The sequence below is a fragment of the Ranitomeya imitator genome, chromosome 4 (assembly GCF_032444005.1).
Source record: "Ranitomeya imitator isolate aRanImi1 chromosome 4, aRanImi1.pri, whole genome shotgun sequence".
Lineage (NCBI taxonomy): Eukaryota > Metazoa > Chordata > Amphibia > Anura > Dendrobatidae > Ranitomeya > Ranitomeya imitator.
In genome coordinates, this window is record NC_091285.1 from 330495460 (window position 1) to 330517705 (window position 22246).

The 22246-nt window shown below is 44.0% G+C and overlaps 1 protein-coding gene across 1 annotated transcript in view; it reads left to right on the plus strand.

Annotated features, from left to right (window-relative positions):
* The window catches only part of MAPK12 (mitogen-activated protein kinase 12), a 222175-nt gene that overhangs the window by 81997 nt on the left and 117932 nt on the right, over positions 1 to 22246 (plus strand). The window contains exon 3 of the mRNA XM_069764928.1: positions 7713 to 7771. Coding sequence (XP_069621029.1) covers positions 7713 to 7771 — 59 coding nt within the window. The remainder of the gene's footprint in view (positions 1 to 7712; positions 7772 to 22246) is intronic.

The following is a 22246-nucleotide window of genomic DNA, read 5'->3' on the forward strand; positions in this document are numbered from 1 at the left end:
ATGCAGACATTTTAACAATCAAAACAAACACACAACAAATATCTGGAACTGTACTACAAAGGTCCAACAGCTACAATTTCTTTCTCCTGCAAGAAGTTAACTGAAAGTTTTTTGGAGTTGTTAACACAGATATGGCATCCACCGAGTGTTGTCCTGTCGCGTCTCCTTTAAATTATTTCCAATAAGATGTTAAACTATTAATTTAATAAAATCAATAATTAAAAAAATAATTGAGTAAGTCAAAAGCACATTGCAAATAAACATTAATTACAAATCAAGAAGCATGGCGCGTCCGAGGGTGAGTAGATACCGAATAAGAATATAATCACCCTCGGACGCGCAATGCTTATTTACAACAGCCTTCCTTCCTAAGAATCAGCCCTTCCGTGGTGTAGAGAGAGGTTGTGTTACACTCCAAGGTGTTCCCCAGGTTGCCTTTCCTGAGCTTCGATCTTCCGGCTCTCGTTTAGTAGCTGTTGGAAACTACGCTGCATTAGGCCTACTAATTGTGTATGGGTGAAACAGTGGCGCATCTGCGGTCCCTCCTTCCACTAGGCCTCCACTGACCTGTCTACTGCGGCCCGTGTACCCCTTGAACCAACCTAATAAAATATTTAAAAAATTAATTTGATTATAAAAAATAAGATCGTGTTGAGATCTCAAATGCAGACATTTTAACAATCAAAACAAACACACAACAAATATCTGGAACTGTACTACAAAGGTCCAACAGCTACAATTTCTTTCTCCTGCAAGAAGTTAACTGAAAGTTTTTTGGAGTTGTTAACACAGATATGGCATCCACCGAGTGTTGTCCTGTCGCGTCTCCTTTAAATTATTTCCAATAAGATGTTAAACTATTAATTTAATAAAATCAATAATTAAAAAAATAATTGAGTAAGTCAAAAGCACATTGCAAATAAACATTAATTACAAATCAAGAAGCATGGCGCGTCCGAGGGTGAGTAGATACCGAATAAGAATATAATCACCCTCGGACGCGCAATGCTTATTTACAACAGCCTTCCTTCCTAAGAATCAGCCCTTTCGTGGTGTAGAGAGAGGTTGTGTTACACTCCAAGGTGTTCCCCGGGTTGCCTTTCATGAGCTTCGATCTTCCGGCTCTCGTTTAGTAGTTGGTGGAAACTACGCTGCATTAGGCCTACAAATTTGGTATGGGGTGTAGAGACAGGTTGTGTTACACTCCAAGGTTTTCACCAGGTTGCCTTTCCTGAGCTTCGATCTTCATGCTCTCGTTTAGTAGGTGTCGGAAAGTAGGCTGCATTAGGCCTACAAATTGGGTATGGGGTGGAGAGAGATGGTGTGTTACACTCCAAGGTGTTCCCCAGGTTTCCTTGCCATTGCTTCGGTCTTCCGACTCTCGTTTAGTAGTTGTAGAAAAGTACACAGCATTAGGCCTACAAAATGGGTATGGGGTGGAGAGAGATGGTGTGTTACACTCCAAGGTGTTCCCCAGGTTGCCTTTCCTGAGCTTCGATCTTCATGCTCTCGTTTAGTAGGTGTCGGAAAGTAGGCTGCATTAGGCCTACAAATTGGGTATGGGGTGGAGAGAGATGGTGTGTTACACTCCAAGGTGTTCCCCAGGTTTCCTTGCCATTGCTTCGGTCTTCCGACTCTCGTTTAGTAGTTGTAGAAAAGTACACAGCATTAGGCCTACAAAATGGGTATGGGGTGGAGAGAGATGGTGTGTTACACTCCAAGGTGTTCCCCAGGTTGCCTTTCCTGAGCTTCTATCTTCAGGCTCTCATTAAATTGTGGTTAAATGGAACAACTGCATTTGGCGTACTAGTTGGTTTGGGGCCTACTATCGGTGTCTGCCACTCCTTGCTGTTCTCCTGGTTTCCTGTCCTGAAATACCATTTTCAGCCTCTCGTTAAGTAGTTGTTAATGTTAGACTGCATTTGGCCTACTAGTTGGGTTGGGGCCTACTATCGGTGTCTGCCACTCCTTGCTGTTCTCCTCCACTGAACAAAGCTGTGCCGCCTGTTTACTACGGTTGCCAATTTTGAACTGCATTTCGACTACTTACTGATTTGGCCCTACTCTCTGTGTCAGCCTCTCATTCCAGTTGTCCTCCACTGCAATGCCCCCTGGTTATTCCTGTGTTACCAATTTTGAACTGCATTTAGCCCACTTTCTTCTTTGGGCCTATATCTGTGTTTCCACTTCATCGTGCCCATTGCCCAGCCAGTGATAGATGAGTCTGCTGGTACATTGACCCATAACGCAACATTCCCCGTGCACGCTACACAACAACATTGTGACCCTGCTGAAAGTCAGGTTGCTCTTCCCGCATACCATACCACCTTACACGGGGACAAAGAGGAAGGTGCAGATGAAAGTGCAGGTTCCTTCATCAGGTGGGGGGAGGAATACTAGTTGGCGACGTCACTGGCACAGGGCCTCTCATAGTACGCAAAAGTGTTGCTGCCGGTGGGAGGCGCCCCCGCCGTGCAAACACACCGCTGTACTTTGAGGGGCCCTGTGCCAGTGCCAATGCCAACGAGTGGGCCCCCCCTGCTTGCTCAGGTTCACAGCACTTGCAAAGTTGAAATACTTACCTCTCCCTGCTCCACTGCCGTGACGTGGTCCAGATTTCCTGGGCCCACTAATTACTTGAACCAGCCCTACCCCCCACAACTTTAGCCAAATGACCCCCAATTTCAAATGCCTTCCAATTATTATAAGGTAAATTACGCTTGACAAGCTTCATTAAGAAGAATGGATGGTTTTGACATTAAAATGGCCACTCTAGGTGTTTTCCTGGCCCCCACTCACTGCCGACTATGCTGCCCCATTGACTTGCATTGGGTTTCGTGTTTCGGTCGATCCCGACTTTACGTCATAATCGGCCGATTTCACTCGACCCGACTTTGGACATAGTCGGGTTTCGCAAAACCCGGCTCGACTCTAAAAAGGTCAAGGTCGCTCAACTCTAGTGGCTACCAAGTGGCCTAAGTGGCTACCAAGTGGCCAAAATAACTACCAAGTGGCCAAAGTGGCTACCGAAGTGCCGAATGTGCCACAGTAGCTACCAACTGTCTTCGGATGCTAATTTCTCTGTAAAAACCAAAACAGACAAAAAAGACTCCTAAAATTTAACTTTTATTAGAAAGTTGTCTAAAAGTATTGCATGATAGGCAGGGATACAATACATATATTAAATCCAATGAGCAACAGTGCATCCATTGAAGAGAAAATGAAAAAATTAAAGTGGGGCAGAAGGGAATCAAAATCGGCCACGGAGACTCAGGAAAAAATATCACAGTATGGGGGCTAATAGGCCCTAAAAATTCCTAGCCGATGCCCTACCTATCAATGGGGGTTGGCACCCAAGCTTCTACGGTATGGCGCCCCCACTCAATGGAGGCTAGCCCTAAAGGCCCTGGTGCACCTTAAGCCTAATATGTAGTAAAATCAATAAATAAGGTGAGAGAACGATCGGATAAGTAGTCAATACTTCAAATGTCACTGGGACTAGATATCGTGACTCACATTAATGTCTAATAGGACATGAAGAAAAATCCCTGAAAAATTCCTAAAGGTGCATGTAATGGAATGTCCACTTAGAAGTGGATGCGATAAACTATAATCATTTACTCATTTAATATAATGACCCAATGGCATAAACTTCAGAATGCATGTCCATATGTCACCAATATCCGAAAAATGTGCAAGAAAAAAACAATTCAGACGAAGTTTAATATACTTACCACGCATCACAGATGAGTACCAAATCATCCATTGTCTCTAGTATGAGCCATGTATGCCAGCACTGTTTACATACGTGCCGATAGTTACACTGAACATCTGTGCTTCCATTGTGAAGCTTGCATGCTGACCTAGATTGATACTCAGGGATATTAGTGTTAAGGTACCGTCACACTAAGCGACGCTGCAGCGATACCGACAACGATCCGGATCGCTGCAGCGTCGCTGTTTGGTCGCTGGAGAGCTGTCACACAGACAGCTCTCCAGCGACCAACGATGCCGGTAACCAGGGTAAACATCGGGTTACTAAGCGCAGGGCCGCGCTTAGTAACCCGATGTTTACCCTGGTTACCATCGTTAAAGTTAAAAAAAACAACCACTACATACTTACCTACCGCTGTCTGTCCCCGGCGCTGTGCTTCTCTGCTCTGGCTGTGAGCACAGCGACCGGAAAGCAGAGCGGTGATGTCACCGCTGTGCTTTCCGGCTGCCCGGCACTCACAGCCAGAGCAGAGAAGCACAGCGCCGGGGACAGACAGCAGTAGGTAAGTATGTAGTGGTTGTTTTTTTTACTTTAACGATGGTAACCAGGGTAAACATCGGGTTACTAAGCACGGCCCTGCGCTTAGTAACCCGATGTTTACCCTGGTTACCAGCGAAGACATTGCTGAATCGGCGTCACACACGCCGATTCAGCGATGTCAGCGGGAGATCCAGCGACGAAATAAAGTCCTGGCCTTTCTGCCCCGACCAGCGATATCACAGCAGGGGCCTGATCGCTGCTGCGTGTCACACTGGACGATATCGCTAGCCAGGACGCTGCAACGTCACGGATTGCTAGCGATATCGTCCAGTGTGACGGTACCTTTAGAGAGCAGTGTTGATATATGTATATTATCTATATTAGGGCTACACTAATTGCTCGTAATGTATTCTAATTGCCATGTTTAAAATCTAGAAAGAATTGACTACTGTCTCATGGGGCTTGTTGCCATTTACAACATTGAAGGATAATGGTTATAATTGCAAATTGTCCCTTCAGAGAGGAAGAGGGCTAGCACTTTAGCACCACCTTTTGGAAGCAGCGATCCCAATAGTGAATATACATAGCCTTTTAGGATTGCTGCTTCCAATAGGTTGCGCTAGAGTTCTCATCCTCTTCCCTTCTGAAGCGACAATTTGCATGTTTAATTTCCCAAAGGAGCATGCATGGCTTATAAGTCTCCTCACTCTGACATGCCTGGCTTGGCTTGTAACTCTCCCCAGGGATAATGTTGCCCCTTAGGCCCAAGGATAATGGTTGAGCTTTTTCATATGTAAAGTTTCCGACTGTTATATTATGGAATGTGGCATCCTCTCTTTAAGGATAGGTGCACACAGTCAGTAAACGCTGCGGCTTGGATGCTGATGCTGTGTACTTGTGCAGCGTCCAGATGTTACAGCATAGTGGATGGGATTTCAAGAAATCCCTTGTCTTCTGTGTCCAGTGGATCACCCGTGGAGACTGACATGTGCCGCATCTTTCCAGACTGCAGCATGTCTGAGTCTCCGCAAGATAACTGTCAATGTATTGGATGCGGTAATTCCGTTTCTACTGTTCAATGAACAGTTGTGGAATCGCCTGCATCCATTAACCAGCATTACTGAACGTCTGCACATACCCTAACAGCAGAAAATCTAGGGAGTAGGACAAAGCCTAAATGTATAATAACATGTTATGTCCTCATTTGCCTTCCTCCAGCTCTCCTTTGTGCCTACTCTTTAGGAATAGGATGGGACACATCGCTTTCTACCATTTTTTTGTTAATTTCTTTACCTTTTAAGAAAATAATCACTGTTATTTGTAAATCATATTTGCTGTAATTTACGACATGAGCTGTAAGCGAAGTCTCCAATGTAAATGTGCACAGCCTGAGGTCTTGAACCGTCCTCTTCAGTAATGTTGTTGAAGACCGTATTAAAGCATTTCCCAAATATACAGCATCTAATTTTAGTAATTCTAGTGACAACCAATATACTGTATGTAGATTTGCTTATGTGCTTTCATATCAATACATAACTTGGCTGATTTGTTGTTTAAAGGTGTTGTCTCACAAATGCAACCTCTTGTAATGAATTGGTCCACTAATGTGCATTGGAACCTTTTCTGGAATAGTGGAAAATGCCAACTGCTTCTCTAGTAGCTTGCATGTTTGTCTACAATTCAGTAAGACTAAGCTCAGACAAGTGATACACATGTATCTGTGTGTACATGTGGGTATAGCCATTTGCACTAGACTGAGCCACAAATTTGACCAGTCTAGTGCGTATAGCAATTATTATTTTTATTTTTACATGGGAACAGAAGATGCAGCCATTTTCTGAATGACTTGTTCTGTGAAGGTAGTCCTCTTGGACAAAATCACTGTAGGTTAAAACAGTTCTAACAAAAAAAGCATAATCACTGCTGTATTTTCTCGCCGTTTCTTGTCATAACTAACAAACATGCAAATTTGTCTTTGGTCTTGAACAATGAAATGAATCTCATACAATGCAGGTCAACTTTTTTTCTACATATGCCCTTGGTCAGCAGCATGTCATGCTTGTTTGTTTGGAAAAAATGGTTAAATCTGCTCTTTTGGCCACCAAAAATCTCAAGATATTTATCTTTTGAAAAGTTGCCTATACATTAGTGTCTTATTTATGTATTACCCTTATGGAATCCCTCTGGTAAGGGCTTGATAGGGCATGGGTATTAAAACTTGAAATTTGCTGGTTGTAGTGTAACATCTTTGAGCAGTTTTAGAAACCACACAAAAAAAAATTCAAGCATGTCACCAGAAGAGGACCGCTCAATGACTCCCCTGGGTGTTGGATCATTTTTAGCCAAAACGCTAATGCATCTACTTGGGGTATGTTCACGAGTTGCGTTTTGCTGCATTTTTTTTAATCTGCACCAAAAACCACAGTGGGGGTAGGAAAAAGTCTGCATTCATCATGTGTTTTTACATGTGTTTTTGCACGATTTTTACTTGCATTTTTTACTCTATTTTAATAGGTTAAAAGTAGTGTTGAGCGAATATACTCATTACTCGAGATTTCTCGAGCATGCTCGGGGGTCCTCCGAGTATTTTTTAGTGCTCGGAGATTTAGTTTTCCATGCCGCAGCTGAATGATTTAGCCAGCATAAGTACATGTGGGGGTTGCCTGGTTGCTAGGGAATCCCCACCTGTACTTATGCTGGCTAACAGATGTAAATCATTCAGCTGCAGCAAGAAAAACTAAGGCTAGGTTCCCATTGCGTTAATGGGAACGCGCTAACGGACAGCGTTGCACGGCGAAATTAACGCCGTGCAACGCGTCCGTTAGCGCGCCCATTCACGGCAATGGGAACGCGCAGCACTAGCGCGTGCCATGTTCGGCACGCACTAGCGACGCGCCGGTGTTTTCTGGCACGCCCGCGGTCCGTTCCCCGCTCTCGCAGATCGGGGATCTGCGAGAACGGGGACGTTACCGCGGCCCCGTTAAAAACATTGCGTTAGCGCAATCCGCGAGCACTAGCGCTAAACGGATTGCACTAACGCAATGTGACCCTAGCCTAAATCTCAGAGCACTAAAAAATACTCGGAAAACCCCCGAGTATGCTCGAGAAATATCGAGTAACGAGTATATTCGCTTATCGCTAGTTAGAATGTCAATTGCTTGAGCATTTTAGTAGTACTTTTGTCATTTTGTCAGGGCTCAAAATGCATGCAGGGAAAAAAAAATCTGTAAAATCTCAGATTATGCTGGTACTGTAAAAGGCTGCATGTTTTGCACACAAATGTGCTGCATAAGAAAAGCTGCAAAAATGTCATGTGTGAACATATCCTTATGACAGCTCACTATTTCTTTGCCTTAAAAGAAACAAATGGTATCCTGTTTAATTTTTTTTTTATGAATCTGTAAATGGTTAAAATGCAGACCAATAAACACTGTTTGCCTGTACTGCTGTTTTGCAGGTCATTGGCCTACTAGATGTGTTTACACCTGACTTATCCCTGGAGAAATTCACTGACTTGTAAGTTATCACATTCTTGTACAAAATATTTACTCTGATCCTAAATTATAAGGGAAGTGAGCGCTGCATGCTCTGTAGAAACTGGATGTGAATGTGTATGTTTCAGTGAGATCTGTGGGATTATGACTGCGCCACTCTTATGTCTTTCTATTGGCTGTGATTTCACATTTGTCAGCATTTTCAATCCTTTCTGGCTACATACTTAACATATTTTCAGTTAGGCCCTACAGTGATCCTCCTTTTCAGAAGCAAGTTGTGACAGGTTGTAAGATCTACTGAAACACTGGATACTGGTAAATAGTCCTGCATTTTCCAACTTCTTTTGCATTCACTTCTTTAAGATTGATTGTGATTTGACTGTTTTATAACAAAAGGATGCTAGATTTAATGGCATGTCAACTCTTGAAATTGTAATTGTGCTGGAACCTTTTACCAAAGACCACAGAGTGTTGCAATATAGGATGTGGCAGGGACGTCATGCACTGCTTGCAAGCAAGGGTAGCTGCCGGCATACTCACTGCTTTGCATGCCAGGACTGTATGCGTGGAGAGCAGTGAGTATTCATTGCTTTATAATACCGAACAGTGTCAGCCGTCACGTGTGCCGTTACTTAAAGGGACACTGTCACCTGAATTTGGAGGGAACAATCTTCAGCCATGGAGGCGGGGTTTTTGGGTGTTTGATTCACCCTTTCCTTACACACTGGCTGCATGCTGGCTGCAATATTGGATTGAAGTTCAGGCATGTACTACGGAGGACAGAGAATGAACTTCAATCCAATATTGTAGCCAGCATGCAGCCAGCGGGTAACGAAAGGGTGAATCAAAAACCCCGCCTCCATGGCTGAAGATTGTTCCCTCCAAATTCAGGTGACAGTTTCCCTTTAAGTAACGGCACACGTGACGGCTGACACTGTTCGGTATTATAAAGCAATGAATACTCACTGCTCTCCACGCATACAGTCCTGGCATGCAAAGCAGTGAGTATGTCGGCAGCTACCCTTCTGCAGGCATTCGAACAAGAAGCTGCGAGGGAGCGCTGGGAATGTTAGTGTGTGTGTGTGTGTATATATATATATATATATATATATATATATATATATATATATATATATATATATATATATATATATATATATATATATATACACACACACACACACACACACACACACACACACACACACACACACACACACACACACACACACACACACACACACACACACACACACACACACATACACACATACACACACACTTATATACATACACACTATAGTATATATATTATGTGTATGTATATAAGTGTGTGTGTATGTATATATATATTAATGTGTGTGTGTTTTCGGATGGCGCCAATCACGCAAGGATGCTATTAAAGAGAAATTAATATTTTTTGCCATCCACACCCATGGGCGTGGAATGCAATGAATATTCATTTCCTTTTAGCAGCGGGCACAGGGGTTAGCCTTAGCAGCTGTCTCCTGCCTCTGAGACCCGCTGCCTTGCCGATTCCCCACCACTACCAGAGCCAATACATCCGAACTATAAGACGCACCCTCCATTTTCCTCCACATTTTTGGAGGAAAAAAGTGCATCTTATAGTCCAAAAAATACGGTGATATCTTACTTTTACTATCTTTCTATCATTTTTTTTTAAGTAACTTTACTTTTGATGTGAAGTAGTCTAAAGAATGATAAGGAAACATTGCCAGAGGGGAAAGTCTACTGTTTTAACTTGGGAGTGTCTTCATTTACTGTTTGTTTCGGACTACAGTGGGTACAGAAAGTATTCAGACCCCTTTAAATTTTTTCACATTAATGTACACTCCATCTTGACTGAAAAAAAACAGAAATGTAGAAATTCTTGCAAATTTAGTAAAAAGGAAAAACTGAGCTATCACATGGTCATAAGTATTCAGACCCTTCGCTCAGACACTCATATTTAAGTCACATGCTGTCCATTTCCCTGTGGTCCTCTGTGAGATGGTTCTTCTCCTTCATTGGAGTCCAGCTGTGTTTAATTAAACTGATAGGACTTAATTTGGAAAGGCACAGTGCATGTCAGACCAAATGAGAATCATGAGGTCAAAGGAACTGGCCAAAGAGCTCACAAACAGAATTGTAGCCAGATCTGTGCCTTGCCAAGATTACAACAAAATTTTAAATGGAAGCAGTTTGGGACCACCAGAAGTCTTCCTAGACTTGGCCGTCCAGCCAAACTGAGCAATCGTGTGAGAAAAGCCTTGGTGAGCGAGGTAAAGAACCACCCCAAGATCACTGTGGCTCAATCCCAACAGTGAAACATGGTGGCAGCATCATGCTGTGGGGGTGTTTTTCAGCTGCATGGACAGGACGACTGGTTGTATTTGAAGGAATGTGGCCAAGTACAGAGATATCCTGAATGAAAACATCTTCCAGAGTGCTTTGGATCTCAGACTTGGCTGAAGGTTCACCTTCCAACAAGACAATGACCCTAAGCACACAGCTAAAATAAGTGGCTTCAGAACAACTCTGTGACCATTCTTGATTGGCCCAGCCAGAGCCCTGACCTAAACCCAATTAAGCATCTCTGGAGAGGCCTGAAAATGGCTTTCCACCAATGTTCACCATCTAACCTGATGGAACTAGAGAGGGTCTGCAAGGAAGAATGGCAGATGATCCCCAAATCCAGGTGTGAAAAACTTGTTGCATCATTCTCGAGAAGACTCATTATTGTACTAGCTCAAAAGGGTGCGTCTACTCAATACTGAGCAAAGGGTCTGAATACTTATGACCATGGGATATTTCAGTTTTTGTTTTTTAATAAATTTGAGAGCATTACTACATTTCATTAATGAGAAAAAAAATTAACCTTTTTTGAATTTACCAAATGACTGCAGTGTAACAGAGTGAAAAATGTAAAGGTGTATGAATAATTTCGTACCCGCTGTATAAGACGCACCAGACCATAAGACGCACTTAGGATTTTGAAGAGTGAATTGGAGAAAAAAATTGAGGCAAAAAATGTGGTCAATTCTGTACCAATATCCCCTATCCTGGTATGCATGGCCCCTCTCATCCTATCCTGGTATGCATGGCCCCTCTCATCCCTATTCTTGTATGCATGGCTGCCTCATCTTTGGCCTTGTAGACATGGCCCCCTCATCCCTATCGTGGTAGGAATGGTCCCCCTCACCCCTATCGTGGTAGGAATGGTCCCCCTCACCCCTATCGTGGTAGGAATGGTCCCCCTCGCCCCTATTGTGGTAAGAATGGTCCCCCCTCACCCCTATCGTGGTAGCAATGGTCCCCCCTCACCCCTATCATGGTAGGAATGGTCCCCCCTCACCCCTATCATGGTATGCAGAGCCCTTTTATTCTGGTATGATTGGTCCCCATCCTGCTATGCAGGACCCACATCTCTGTCCTTGTATGCGTAGCCCCATAAAAAAAACAAAACATTACACTTACAGTGCCTACAAGTAGTATTCAACCCCCTGCAGATTTAGCAGGTTTAATAAGATGCAAATAAGTTAGAGCCTTCAAACTTCAAACAAGAGCAGGATTTATTAACAGATGCATAAATCTTACAAACCAAAAAATTTTGTTGCTCAGTTAAATTTTTATAAATTTTAAACATAAAAGTGTGGGTCAATTATTATTCAACCCCTAGATTTAATATTTTGTGGAATAACCTTTGTTTGCAATTACAGCTAATAATCGTCTTTTATAAGACCTGATCAGGTCGGCACAGGTCTCTGGAGTTATCTTGGCCCACTCCTCCATGCAGATCTTCTCCAAGTTATCTAGGTTCTTTGGGTGTCTCATGTGGACTTTAATCTTGAGCTCCTTCCACAAGTTTTCAATTGGGTTAAGGTCAGGAGACTGACTAGGCCACTGCAACACCTTGATTTTTTGCCTCTTGAACCAGGCCTTGGTTTTCTTGGCTGTGTGCTTTGGGTCGTTGCCTTGTTGGAAGATGAAATGACGACCCATCTTAAGATCCTTGATGGAGGAGCGGTGGTTCTTGGCCAAAATCTCCAGGTAGGTCGTGCTATCCATCTTCCCATGGATGCGGACCAGATGGCCAGGCCCCTTGGCTGAGAAACAGCCCCACAGCATGATGCTGCCACCACTATGCTTGACTGTAGGGATGGTATTCTTGGGGTCGTATGCAGTGCCATCCAGTCTCCAAACGTCACGTGTGTGGTTGGCACCAAAGATCTCGATCTTGGTCTCATCAGACCAGAGAACCTTGAACCAGTCAGTCTCAGAGTCCTCCAAGTGATCATGAGCAAACTGTAGACGAGCCTTGACATGACGCTTTGAAAGTAAAGGTACCTTACGGGCTCGTCTGGAACGGAGACCATTGCGGTGGAGTACATTACTTATGGTATTGACTGAAACCAATGTCCCCACTGCCATGAGATCTTCCCGGAGCTCCTTCCTTGTTGTCCTTGGGTTAGCCTTGACTCTTCGGACAAGCCTGGCCTCGGCACGGGAGGAAACTGTCAAAGGCTGTCCAGGCCGTGGAAGGCTAACAGTAGTTCCATAAGCCTTCCACTTCCGGATGATGCTCCCAACAGTGGAGACAGGTAGGCCCAACTCCTTGGAAAGGGTTTTGTACCCCTTGCCAGCCTTGTGACCCTCCACGATCTTGTCTCTGATGGCTTGGAATGCTCCTTTTGTCTTTCCCATGTTGACCATGTGTGAGTGCTTTTCACAAGTTTGGGGAGGGTCTTAAATAGTCAGAAAAGGCTGGAAAAAGAGATAATTAATCCAAACATGTGAAGCTCATTGTTCTTTGTGCCTGAACTACTTCTTAATACTTTAGGGGAACCAAACAGAATTCTGGTGGGTTGAGGGGTTGAATAATAAATGACCCTCTGAAAAGACTTTTCACAATTTAAAAAAAAAAATAAACAAAGAAATAACATTCTTTTTTGCTGCAGTGCATTTCACACTTCCAGGCTGATCTACAGTCCAAATGTCACAATGCCAAGTTAATTCCAAATGTGTAAACCTGCTAAATCTGCAGGGGGTTGAATACTACTTGTAGGCACTGTACCTTCCTGTGCTCCCTCGCAGCATCTTGTTCTGATGCCAGCATCGGCTTTATGCTTTTAAGCTGCGCATGACAGGGATGTCATGTGCTGCTTACAAGCAGAGCACAGTTGCTGGAATACTCACTGCTCTGCACGCCGGGACTATGTGCGTGGAGGGCAGTGAGTAGTCATTGCTCTTTAGTAGTGAACACTGTCAGCTGCAGATCAGGCTTTCACGCTACTAAAGAGAATGAATAGCCACTGCATTACCAGGGTAAGGATGGAGCCATGCATACCAGAATGGGGATGGAGGCCAATCATACCAGGGTAAGGATGGGGCCATGTTATTAAAAAGAAATGAATATTCACTGCCCTCCACGCCCATGGGCATGGCATGCAGTGAATAATAATTTATCTTTAGCAGTGGGCCCTGGACTTAGCCGCAGACGCCTGCTCCTGACTCCTGTGACCCGCTACTCCTCTCGGCAGCGTGCGTCTTATACAAAGTTATGCAAAAAAATTGTGACTTGGCATTTTCACGCCACTTTTGAATAGCTTCGCTAAAGTGAGTAGAGCTGGAGAGGTGACTAAATGTGGCAATGTCCGCCCAACAGATTCATTAAAAGTGGCAGAAATGTTACTCCAGTCTTTGACTGAAGTTACATTTTTGTTGAGGCACACACCACTTAATGAAGGCGGTGCATCAGTGATGCGTGTCTCCCTACATGTTGCCAGAAATGTTACTCTCCTCTTAAGCAATTAGACGCCTCTTATTCCCGCACACCAAAGAAAAACCTTCATAACAAAAATTCTCGAAGTCTTACCATTATCACAAACCAGCAAACCATAGACTTCCAAAATCAACCTTTATTAATATAAATTTAAAAGGTATATCACATAATAGTGGTTGTCAAAAAAGAGTGCAAAAAATGATAATTTTAGGAGGGAAGAAAAATGTGTAACTTGGGCTAATCTCTCCCTAGACTCGCCCTTCCTGACAGCGGAGGTTGGCGCCCTAGTTGTTGACGTAATGGCGTCCCCGCTCAACGTCTTCAGCCCTAAAGGCCCTTAGGCACCGTAAAAAAATCTTACACTAAATATACATAAAAAACACACACATACAAAAAAAAAACAATGTAAAAAGTTCTCGTAGTACCAGGAATAACATAGATGGAAAAATAGTCAGAAAATAGCAGCAAATGATAGGGCCAAGATCTAAATAACAATATTTCCAACAGGGACCAAAAAAAACAAAACACTTTTTAAAAAAAATTCCTTAAAGTAAGAGGCCCCGTACCTGATAAGGATAAAGTCTAAGATGCTGCCAGTAGTATTACACTTTTAAAAAAAATGTGAAATCACTATTTCTGTTGCACCGTACCCTTAGATTTTCAACGATCTAATAACATGTACCTTTTTTCTCAGGTGACCTCTATACCTCTGGGCCTCGTTCACACACAGTGAACAGAAGCTCTTCTCCTGTATTCTGACCTGGCTGCTTTGTGCCAGCAGTGCAGGAGTTAACCTTGTTGCTGAGTTGCTGTGAGCTGGGTCTCTCTGCTGAAGTGGATTTTGTAATCTTCTCCTCTATATAGACCCAGCCTTGACTACAGCTATTGTCAGTGATCAGTTCTGCTGCCTGGCTTGGAGGTTGAAGGAGCGTAGTGTTGGAGCTTGGAGGTTTATTTACAGAGATTGGTGTCTGCTGTTTTGGTTCATGTTAAACCTGTTTTCCTTCCTAGTTTTTTCCTTCTCTTCCCATCTCTGTGTTTCCTCTGTGGTTGTGTGAGCATTTGGTGTGTTTGAGACTTTTAGTTACCTTGTCTGTATACCCTGTTTATTGTTGTATTTATACACTGGTGCAGTCCACTTCCCTGGGGGGGAGGGGGGGCCACTGATAGGGCCTGCACAGGAGACAGGGATACGCTGGCGGCTCAGGCCTCCTAACCATCATAGGTACCCCTGAGATGAGGAAAAGCCAGGGCCCCATTATAGTGGCAGGGACAGGTGCGGGTCCCAGTACGCCGTCCTGCCCTTATCGCCGTTATCGGTGTGACAGTATCACTGACCTATAAAATTTTGTTGGTCCAACATGGACCCCATTGCTGCTTTAGCTGGACAATTACAGCAGTTCAGTCTAGAGGTGGCTGACCTCTGCTCGGCAGTTGTACAGGGCACTTCAGTGGCCACTGCAGGGGTTGTTACAACACCACAAGCTTCTCTGGAGCCTAAGATTGCATTACCTGACAGGTTCACTGGGGGGCGTGACAAGTTTGTTACATTCAGGGAAGCCTGTAAATTATACTTTAGGTTACGTCCTCACACTTCAGGTTCAGAGGAGCAGAGGGTAGGAATCACTTTTACAGGGTGATCCCCAGACCTGGGCATTTCCACTTCCTGCTGACACTTTGCCGTTACGGACTGTGGAGGAGTTTTTTCGAGCCCTAGGTCAAGTGTATGATGATCCTGACTGTGTCTCCCTCGCTGAGTCCACAATACGCCATCTTACACAGGGAGACCGGCCAGTAGAGGAGTACTGCTCTGAGTTTCGGAGATGGGCTACTGAGACAAAGTGGAATGACCCTGCACTCCGCAGTCAATTTTATCAGGGCCAATCTGATAAAATAAAAGATGCCTTCGCCCTACAGGAGACACCAACCACACTGGAGGCAGCTATGTCTCTTGCGATCCGTGTGGACCGCCGCCTGCGCCAGAGACTTAATGAATCGCCGCTATTCAAGGGTAATTCAGATTTGGACTCACCAGAATCTGAGTCTCTAGGAGAACCTATGCAGTTGGGTGGCGCTTCTCGTACTAAGGGGGCTGCGGTGGTATGGCGTAAGGGAGGTGCATGTTTTTTTTGTGGCAGAAAAAGGGCCATTATGCGAATGTGTGTCCATCTAGAAGACAACCGTCGGAAAACTATTGAGCCCGGGTTGCGGGGAGGTTGGCAACTCGGTGTTGATACTGGGTTTGTTCAGGCACACGGGCTTAAGACTCAAGCATATAGCAGAAAAAAGAAAAAAATATATACCAGCTCACCTGTCGGCATGTGTTGTGGGGAAGCACGGATAACGTGTAGTCATCACGTGAGCAAGCAATCCAAAAAAAGAGAAAAAAATCCAGCTTCCAAAAACTTACAAATTTATTCAGGATAAAAGGCAAAGTCCAGTCCAATCCAATAAATTACATAGTGAAGAGTAGCAAGCTACACGTTTCGAACAATGGTATGTTCTTTCTCAAAAGCTGCTTTTGAGAAAGAACATACCATTGTTCGATACGCGTAGATTGCTACTCTTCACTATGTAATTTATTGGATTGGACTGGACTTTGCCTTTTATCCTGAATAAATTTGTAAGTTTTTGGAAGCTGGATTTTTTTCTCTTTTTTAAGACTCAAGAGTTGTCTAGACCCATACCTGTAATTGCTATTGATTCTGCACCCTTGAGCCAGGGGACTTTCACTCAGATCGTCTGTGGGGTGAGCCTACAAATAGGGGCGTGGCACTCCGAGTCAATAGATTATGTGTTGGGGGGATTGCCGTCGCCTGTATTACTCGGTTTACCATGGCTCACGTTACACAACCCGGTGTTAGACTGGCAGACTCGGGAGATTACTAGGTGGAGGGAGTTTTGCCAGGAACATTGCCTGGGCACTCGGTTGGCCGGATTGAGTTCTCAGGTTCTGCCAGAGTTCATCTCTGATTTTGAGGATGTATTCTCTGAGGAGGGGAGTCAGGAGCTACCTCCACACCGCCCTTATGATTGCGCCATACGTCTCATTCCTAGTGCTAAACTGCCTGAGTAGGCTATACAACATCTCTGCCCCAGAGAGACTGGTCATGAAGGACTATATCACGGAGAGTCTGGCCAAGGGTCATATCAGACCCTCGTCATCACCCATTGCTGTTGGGTTCTTCTTTGTAAAGAAGGACGGGGGTTTACGCCCATGCTTAGACTTCGGTAAATTGAATCAAATTACGGTCCGGGATTCTTTCCCAGTTCCTCTTATTCCGGACCTCTTTAATCAAATTGTGGGGGCTAGGTGGTTCTCCAAATTAGACCTCAGGAGGGCATATAATCTCATTCGGATGAAGGAGGGGGATGAATGGAAAACGGCGTTTAATACTCCAGAGGGACATTATGAGAACCTGGTCATGCCTTTTGGGTTGTGTGGTGCTCCTGCGGTGTTCCAACATTTTGTCAATGATATACTTAGTCATCTGATAGGTAGGTTTGTGGTGGTATATCTCGATGACATCTTAATTTTTTCCCCTGACCTCGAGTCCCATCAGGTTCATGTAAGGCAGGTCCTTCTGGTACTCAGGGACAATAAACTATTTGCCAAACTTGAGAAATGCATGTTCACGGTCACAAAGAGATTCCGTTCTTGGGTTATTTCTTATCCTCCACAGGATTTCGTATGGATCCGGCTAAGGTCAAGGCGGTCCTGGAGTGGGAGCGTCCTGAGGACCTTAAGGCCTTACAGAGGTTTTTAGGTTTTGCAAACTACTATCGCAAATTTATTAAAGACTTTTCAGTAGTAGCCAAACCTTTAACAGATATGACCAAGAGATGCACAGACTTCTCTGCCTGGTCCACTGCGGCCTGCCAGGCTTTTGAGACTTTGAAGAAGTGTTTTTCCACTGCACCCATACTAATACAGCCTGACATCACGCAGCCATTTGTGGTAGAGGTGGATGCCTCTGAGGTGGGGGTGGGAGCTATATTGTCACAGGGGATTTCTCCAAGTAAGTGGCGTCCATGTGCATTTTTCTCGAAAAAATTTTCTCCTACCGAGAGGAATTATGATATTGGTAACAGGGAGCTGTTGGCAATTAAATGGGCATTTGAAGAATGGCGCCATTTTTTGGAGGGAGCACTTCACCCAGTCATTGTGATCACAGATCACAAAAATCTGTTGTATTTAGAATCTGCGAAGCGTCTCACACCTAGGCAAGCTAGGTGGTCTCTGTTCTTCACCAGGTTAAATTTCTACATTAAGTATAGGCCGGGAAGCAAGAAAGTCAAGGCCGATGCATTATCCCGTTGTTTTCCAGGGTGTTTCATTTCTGAAAATCAGGAGGACTTGGTTAAATACTTACCGTTGGCAGAGTTTGCTATTAACAACCATACTCATGAGTCCACTGGTAAGTGCCTGTTTTTCGGGGCATATGGTTTTCATCCTCAATTCAGTTCTTTTAATAGGAAGGATTCCTCAAGGGTGCCTGAAGAGGAGAGCTTTTCTTCATCACGTTCGTTTGGCAAGGGGTTCTTGATAAATTAAAGAGGATGGGTTCCAGGTATAAGAATGCGGCTGATTGGAGACGTGTGGAAGGTCCGGACCTGTGTGTGGGTGATTGGGTTTGGTTGTCCTCGAAAAATATTAAACTGAGAGTTCCCTCATGGAAATTGGGCCCTAGGTTCATTGGCCCTTATAGGATTGTGGCCGTCGTGAATTCTGTTGCTTTTCGGCTGGCTTTGCCTCGGTCATTTAAGATCCATAATGTTTTTCATCGCTCCTTACTCAAGAAGGTTGTGGCGTCATCTAATCCGTCCTCTTCACCTCCATCTCCAGTCCTTGTTGATGGAAATCTCGAGTTCCAGATTTCCAGGGTTATGGATTCTCGTTTAGTTCGTCGGTCTCTACAATATCTGGTACACTGGAGAGGGTACGGTCCTGAGGAGAGGACGTGGGTACCTGCTGCCGATGTCTATGCGGTTAGGTTGGTTTGGGCATTTCATAAAGCTCATCCTGAGAAACCTGGTCCTTAGGTTCCGGAGGTCCCTCGTAGAAGGGGAGGTACTGTCACGGGGCTACCGCGACAGAGAGGTTCCAGAGAACCGCAGCGTTCTGGGCCTCGTTCACACACAGTGAACAGAAGCTCTTCTCCTGTAATCTGACCTGGCTGCTTTGTGCCAGCAGTGCAGGAGTTAACCTTGTTGCTGAGTTGCTGTGAGCTGGGTCTCTCAGCTGAAGTGGATTTTGTAATCTTCTCCTCTATATAGACCCAGCCTTGACTACAGCTATTGTCAGTGATCAGTTCTGCTGCCTGGCTTGGAGGTTGAAGGAGCGTAGTGTTGGATCTTGGAGGTTTATTTACAGAGATTGGTGTCTGCTGTTTTGGTTGCATGTTAAACCTGTTTTCCTTTCTAGTTTTTTTCCTTCTCTTCCCATCTCTGTGTTTCCTCTGTGGTTGTGTGAGCATTTGGTGTGTTTGAGACTGTTACCTTGTCTGTATACCCTGTTTATTGTTGTATTTATACACTGGTGCAGTCCACTTCCCTGGAGGGGGAGAGGGGGCCACTGATAGGGCCTGCACAGGAGACAGGGATACGCTGGCGGCTCAGGCCTCCTAACCATCATAGGTACCCCTGAGATGAGGGAAAGCCAGGGCCCCATTATAGTGGCAGGGACAGGTGCGGGTCCCAGTACGCCGTCCTGCTGTTATCGGCATGACACCCACTCTGAGTACTCAGATACTGGTAGATGCCATACTTCAGTAATCATATTGCATAATGCCCATCAGATAATTATCTGCCATTCTCTTAAAAAAGAAGGAAAAGAGGGTACTGGCAGCTTAGAGATATAACAAATACACTCAAGTTCCCAGCTCACACCTGATAACATAAACATGGGTAGAAAAAATAATCTCAAGAAAGTTTCCACCAAATTGTGGTACTTATCAGCCATTGCTCAGCTCTCTATTGCCCAATGCGTTTCCCCCTTGGGATAAAAGGGTTAATCAGGGGACTTAGAGTTGCGGGCTTCAATCCTCCCTCTGGCCGTTGTCAATGCTGTGTGCGGCAGAGTCCTGGTCTCAGTGCGCAGCTTTTATAAAGCGCGCTGTCCTTCAGTCATAGCATCACTTCCGCTCTTATTCCCGCACACCCATGATTGAAATTATGAAACGCCAGTCTTAATCTACAAAGTGATGTTGGCCCAGATACAAAGGCTCTGATTCATTAAGTTCAGTGCTATAGAACATGCTGAAGAATATGGCACTGATCAGACACAGCCACAGAACAATTACATCCAGTGACTCAGTTTTAGGCCCCCTCAACATGTACGCATGAGACGTCCATTTTTTATTTATTTTACTATGTGTGTTTTTCGGTTGGCCGTCTGTGTGACATGTACCGGAATAGAAATTGCAGATTTCTAGATGTTTAAGATATTCAAAGATATGCGGTAAATAGATTATGGATAAATAGGGGTCTGTGAGATATAGATGGTGTCTTGCATGTGTAGCTTACTGTACTTATAGTAACCCAATTAAGAATTGCCAAAAATGACTTGGGCTCCCCCAATTTTTGGTAACCAGCAAAGGTAGAGCAGACAGTTGTGAGTTCAGGCTGGGAAGGTCCATGGTTATTGTGCCTTTCCCAACCTAGAAAAACCAGCCTGTAGCCGCCCCAGAAGTGACACTTCAAATTAGATGCTCCAATTCTGGTGCTTTGCCTTCGCCCCTCTCGATTGCACTGGTGCGGTGGCAATCGGGGTAATGAAGCTTGGGGTTGATATTGGCTGTGAATTGTCCAAAAACAAGCTGGCATCATGCCCTGGTGTTGTTAATGGAGGTCTCTATCAGACAATAGGGGTGTTTAATACTTTTGGAGGGACAGGGGACATAGGTAGAGCAGTGGAAAAACCCAAAGGTACACATAAATGCCCAGATTGACCATAATATGACCTGTTATTAAAGGCTGAGCTCAAAGGAGCAGGATATCTGGCATAGAGGGGACCGGTGACTATCACAGGGGCAGTTGTGTACAAAACGCCCATAAGAGAGGGGAGGTGAGGATTTCCCAATGAGGAGGAGGTATAGAGGGCCGCTAATTACACCACATAGATAAATAAATGAGATATTTATAAGAAGCAGCTGTAATTCTGCTGTTCATTCAAACCTTGGGGGTGGCAAGTGTTGAGACGAAAAATCTATCGGGACTCTCTGTAAGAATATTTTATTAAAATTGCCCTCCCCTTTTCAGCAATTTTATTTTGGCAAGCCTTATAAATTTGATCACTTTAATGTTATCTTGGAGAATGCGATTGACATGTTTAGCCAGGAATGTGTCCCGTTCATTCCTAATATCCCCCAAATGTTTTTCCCCTTTCTTCTCCTAAACTCTGATTGTCTTGGCCACATAGGCTTTGCCACAACCGCAAGTTGCATTGTATATCATGACTTTAGTTTTGCAATTGATGAAATCTTTCGCCTTTGCCAGAAGACTTTGCCAGTATTATCATTGCCAAAGTGTTACCCGTTTGAATGAAATCACAGACCACACACATGGCACACATGCCAGAAGGAACTTCTGGGTTTACCAAGTAGCCAGGTATTAGCTGCCGATGGTGGCAGTCTGGATCCACCTTCTTACCTTTCTTAAATATTGGTACCACGTGAGCCATCCTTCAATCCTGTGGCACCACCCCTGTTACAAGAGAGTCTAAGAATATGAGATACAGTGGTCTGTCAATTGAGCTCAATTCCCTCAGTATCCGTGAATGTATGCCATCTGGGCTGGGGGATTTGTTAATGTTTAATTTGCTCAGACGTCGATGTACTTCTTTTTGTGTTAAACTAGTTGTATCACGTTGTGAATTTTGATTTTTGCCTTGTTGAATGATCCCTGTAACAGGCACTTCATTGGTGAACACGGATGAAAAGTGCCTGTTTAACATCTCGGCCTTTTCTTTGTCCTCTTGTAATTATCTTGTTATTGTCATCTTTTTAAAAGGCCGATACCATCTATTTTCTTTTTGGCATTGATGTATTTATAAAAAAAAAATTGGGGATTTATTTTAATGTTGTTGGCGATTTGTTTCTCTGTATTTAACGTTGCTAGCTTGATTTCTTTTTACATTTCTTATTTAAATCTTTATACTCCTGAAATGCTATTTCATTATTCTCAGGTTTCAAGATTTTGAATGCACTTTGTTTTTGTCTTATTAAACTTTGTACTGTCTTATTTATCCATAATGGTTTCTTTTTATTCCTTGACATTTTGTTACCAGAGTGTATAAGTTTTCTGCAAGATTCTAGTAGTATCTCCTTAAAAATAACCCATTTATGTTTGGTGTCCCCAGTTACCATGACATTGTCCCAGTCTATATGATTAATCTCTTCCCTTAATTTGTTGAAATCAGCTCTAGTAAAGTTCCAGGTTTTGGCATTTCCCCTTTGATGAAACTTACCATGTTATGGTCACTGCTTCCCAAATGCTCCCTGACCTGTAGATCTGAAATTGTATCTGGTCTATTTGACCGAACCAGATCCAGCAAATTACCTCCCCTGGTTGGTTCATCAACCAGCTGAGAGAGGGAATTGTCCTGAACTGTGGATACGAAATTGTGGCTTTTAGAGCAACCAGAATATTCTATGTCCCGTTGAATTTCTGGAGAGTTAAAATCCCCCATTATAAGAACCCAATTACCGTTTGCTG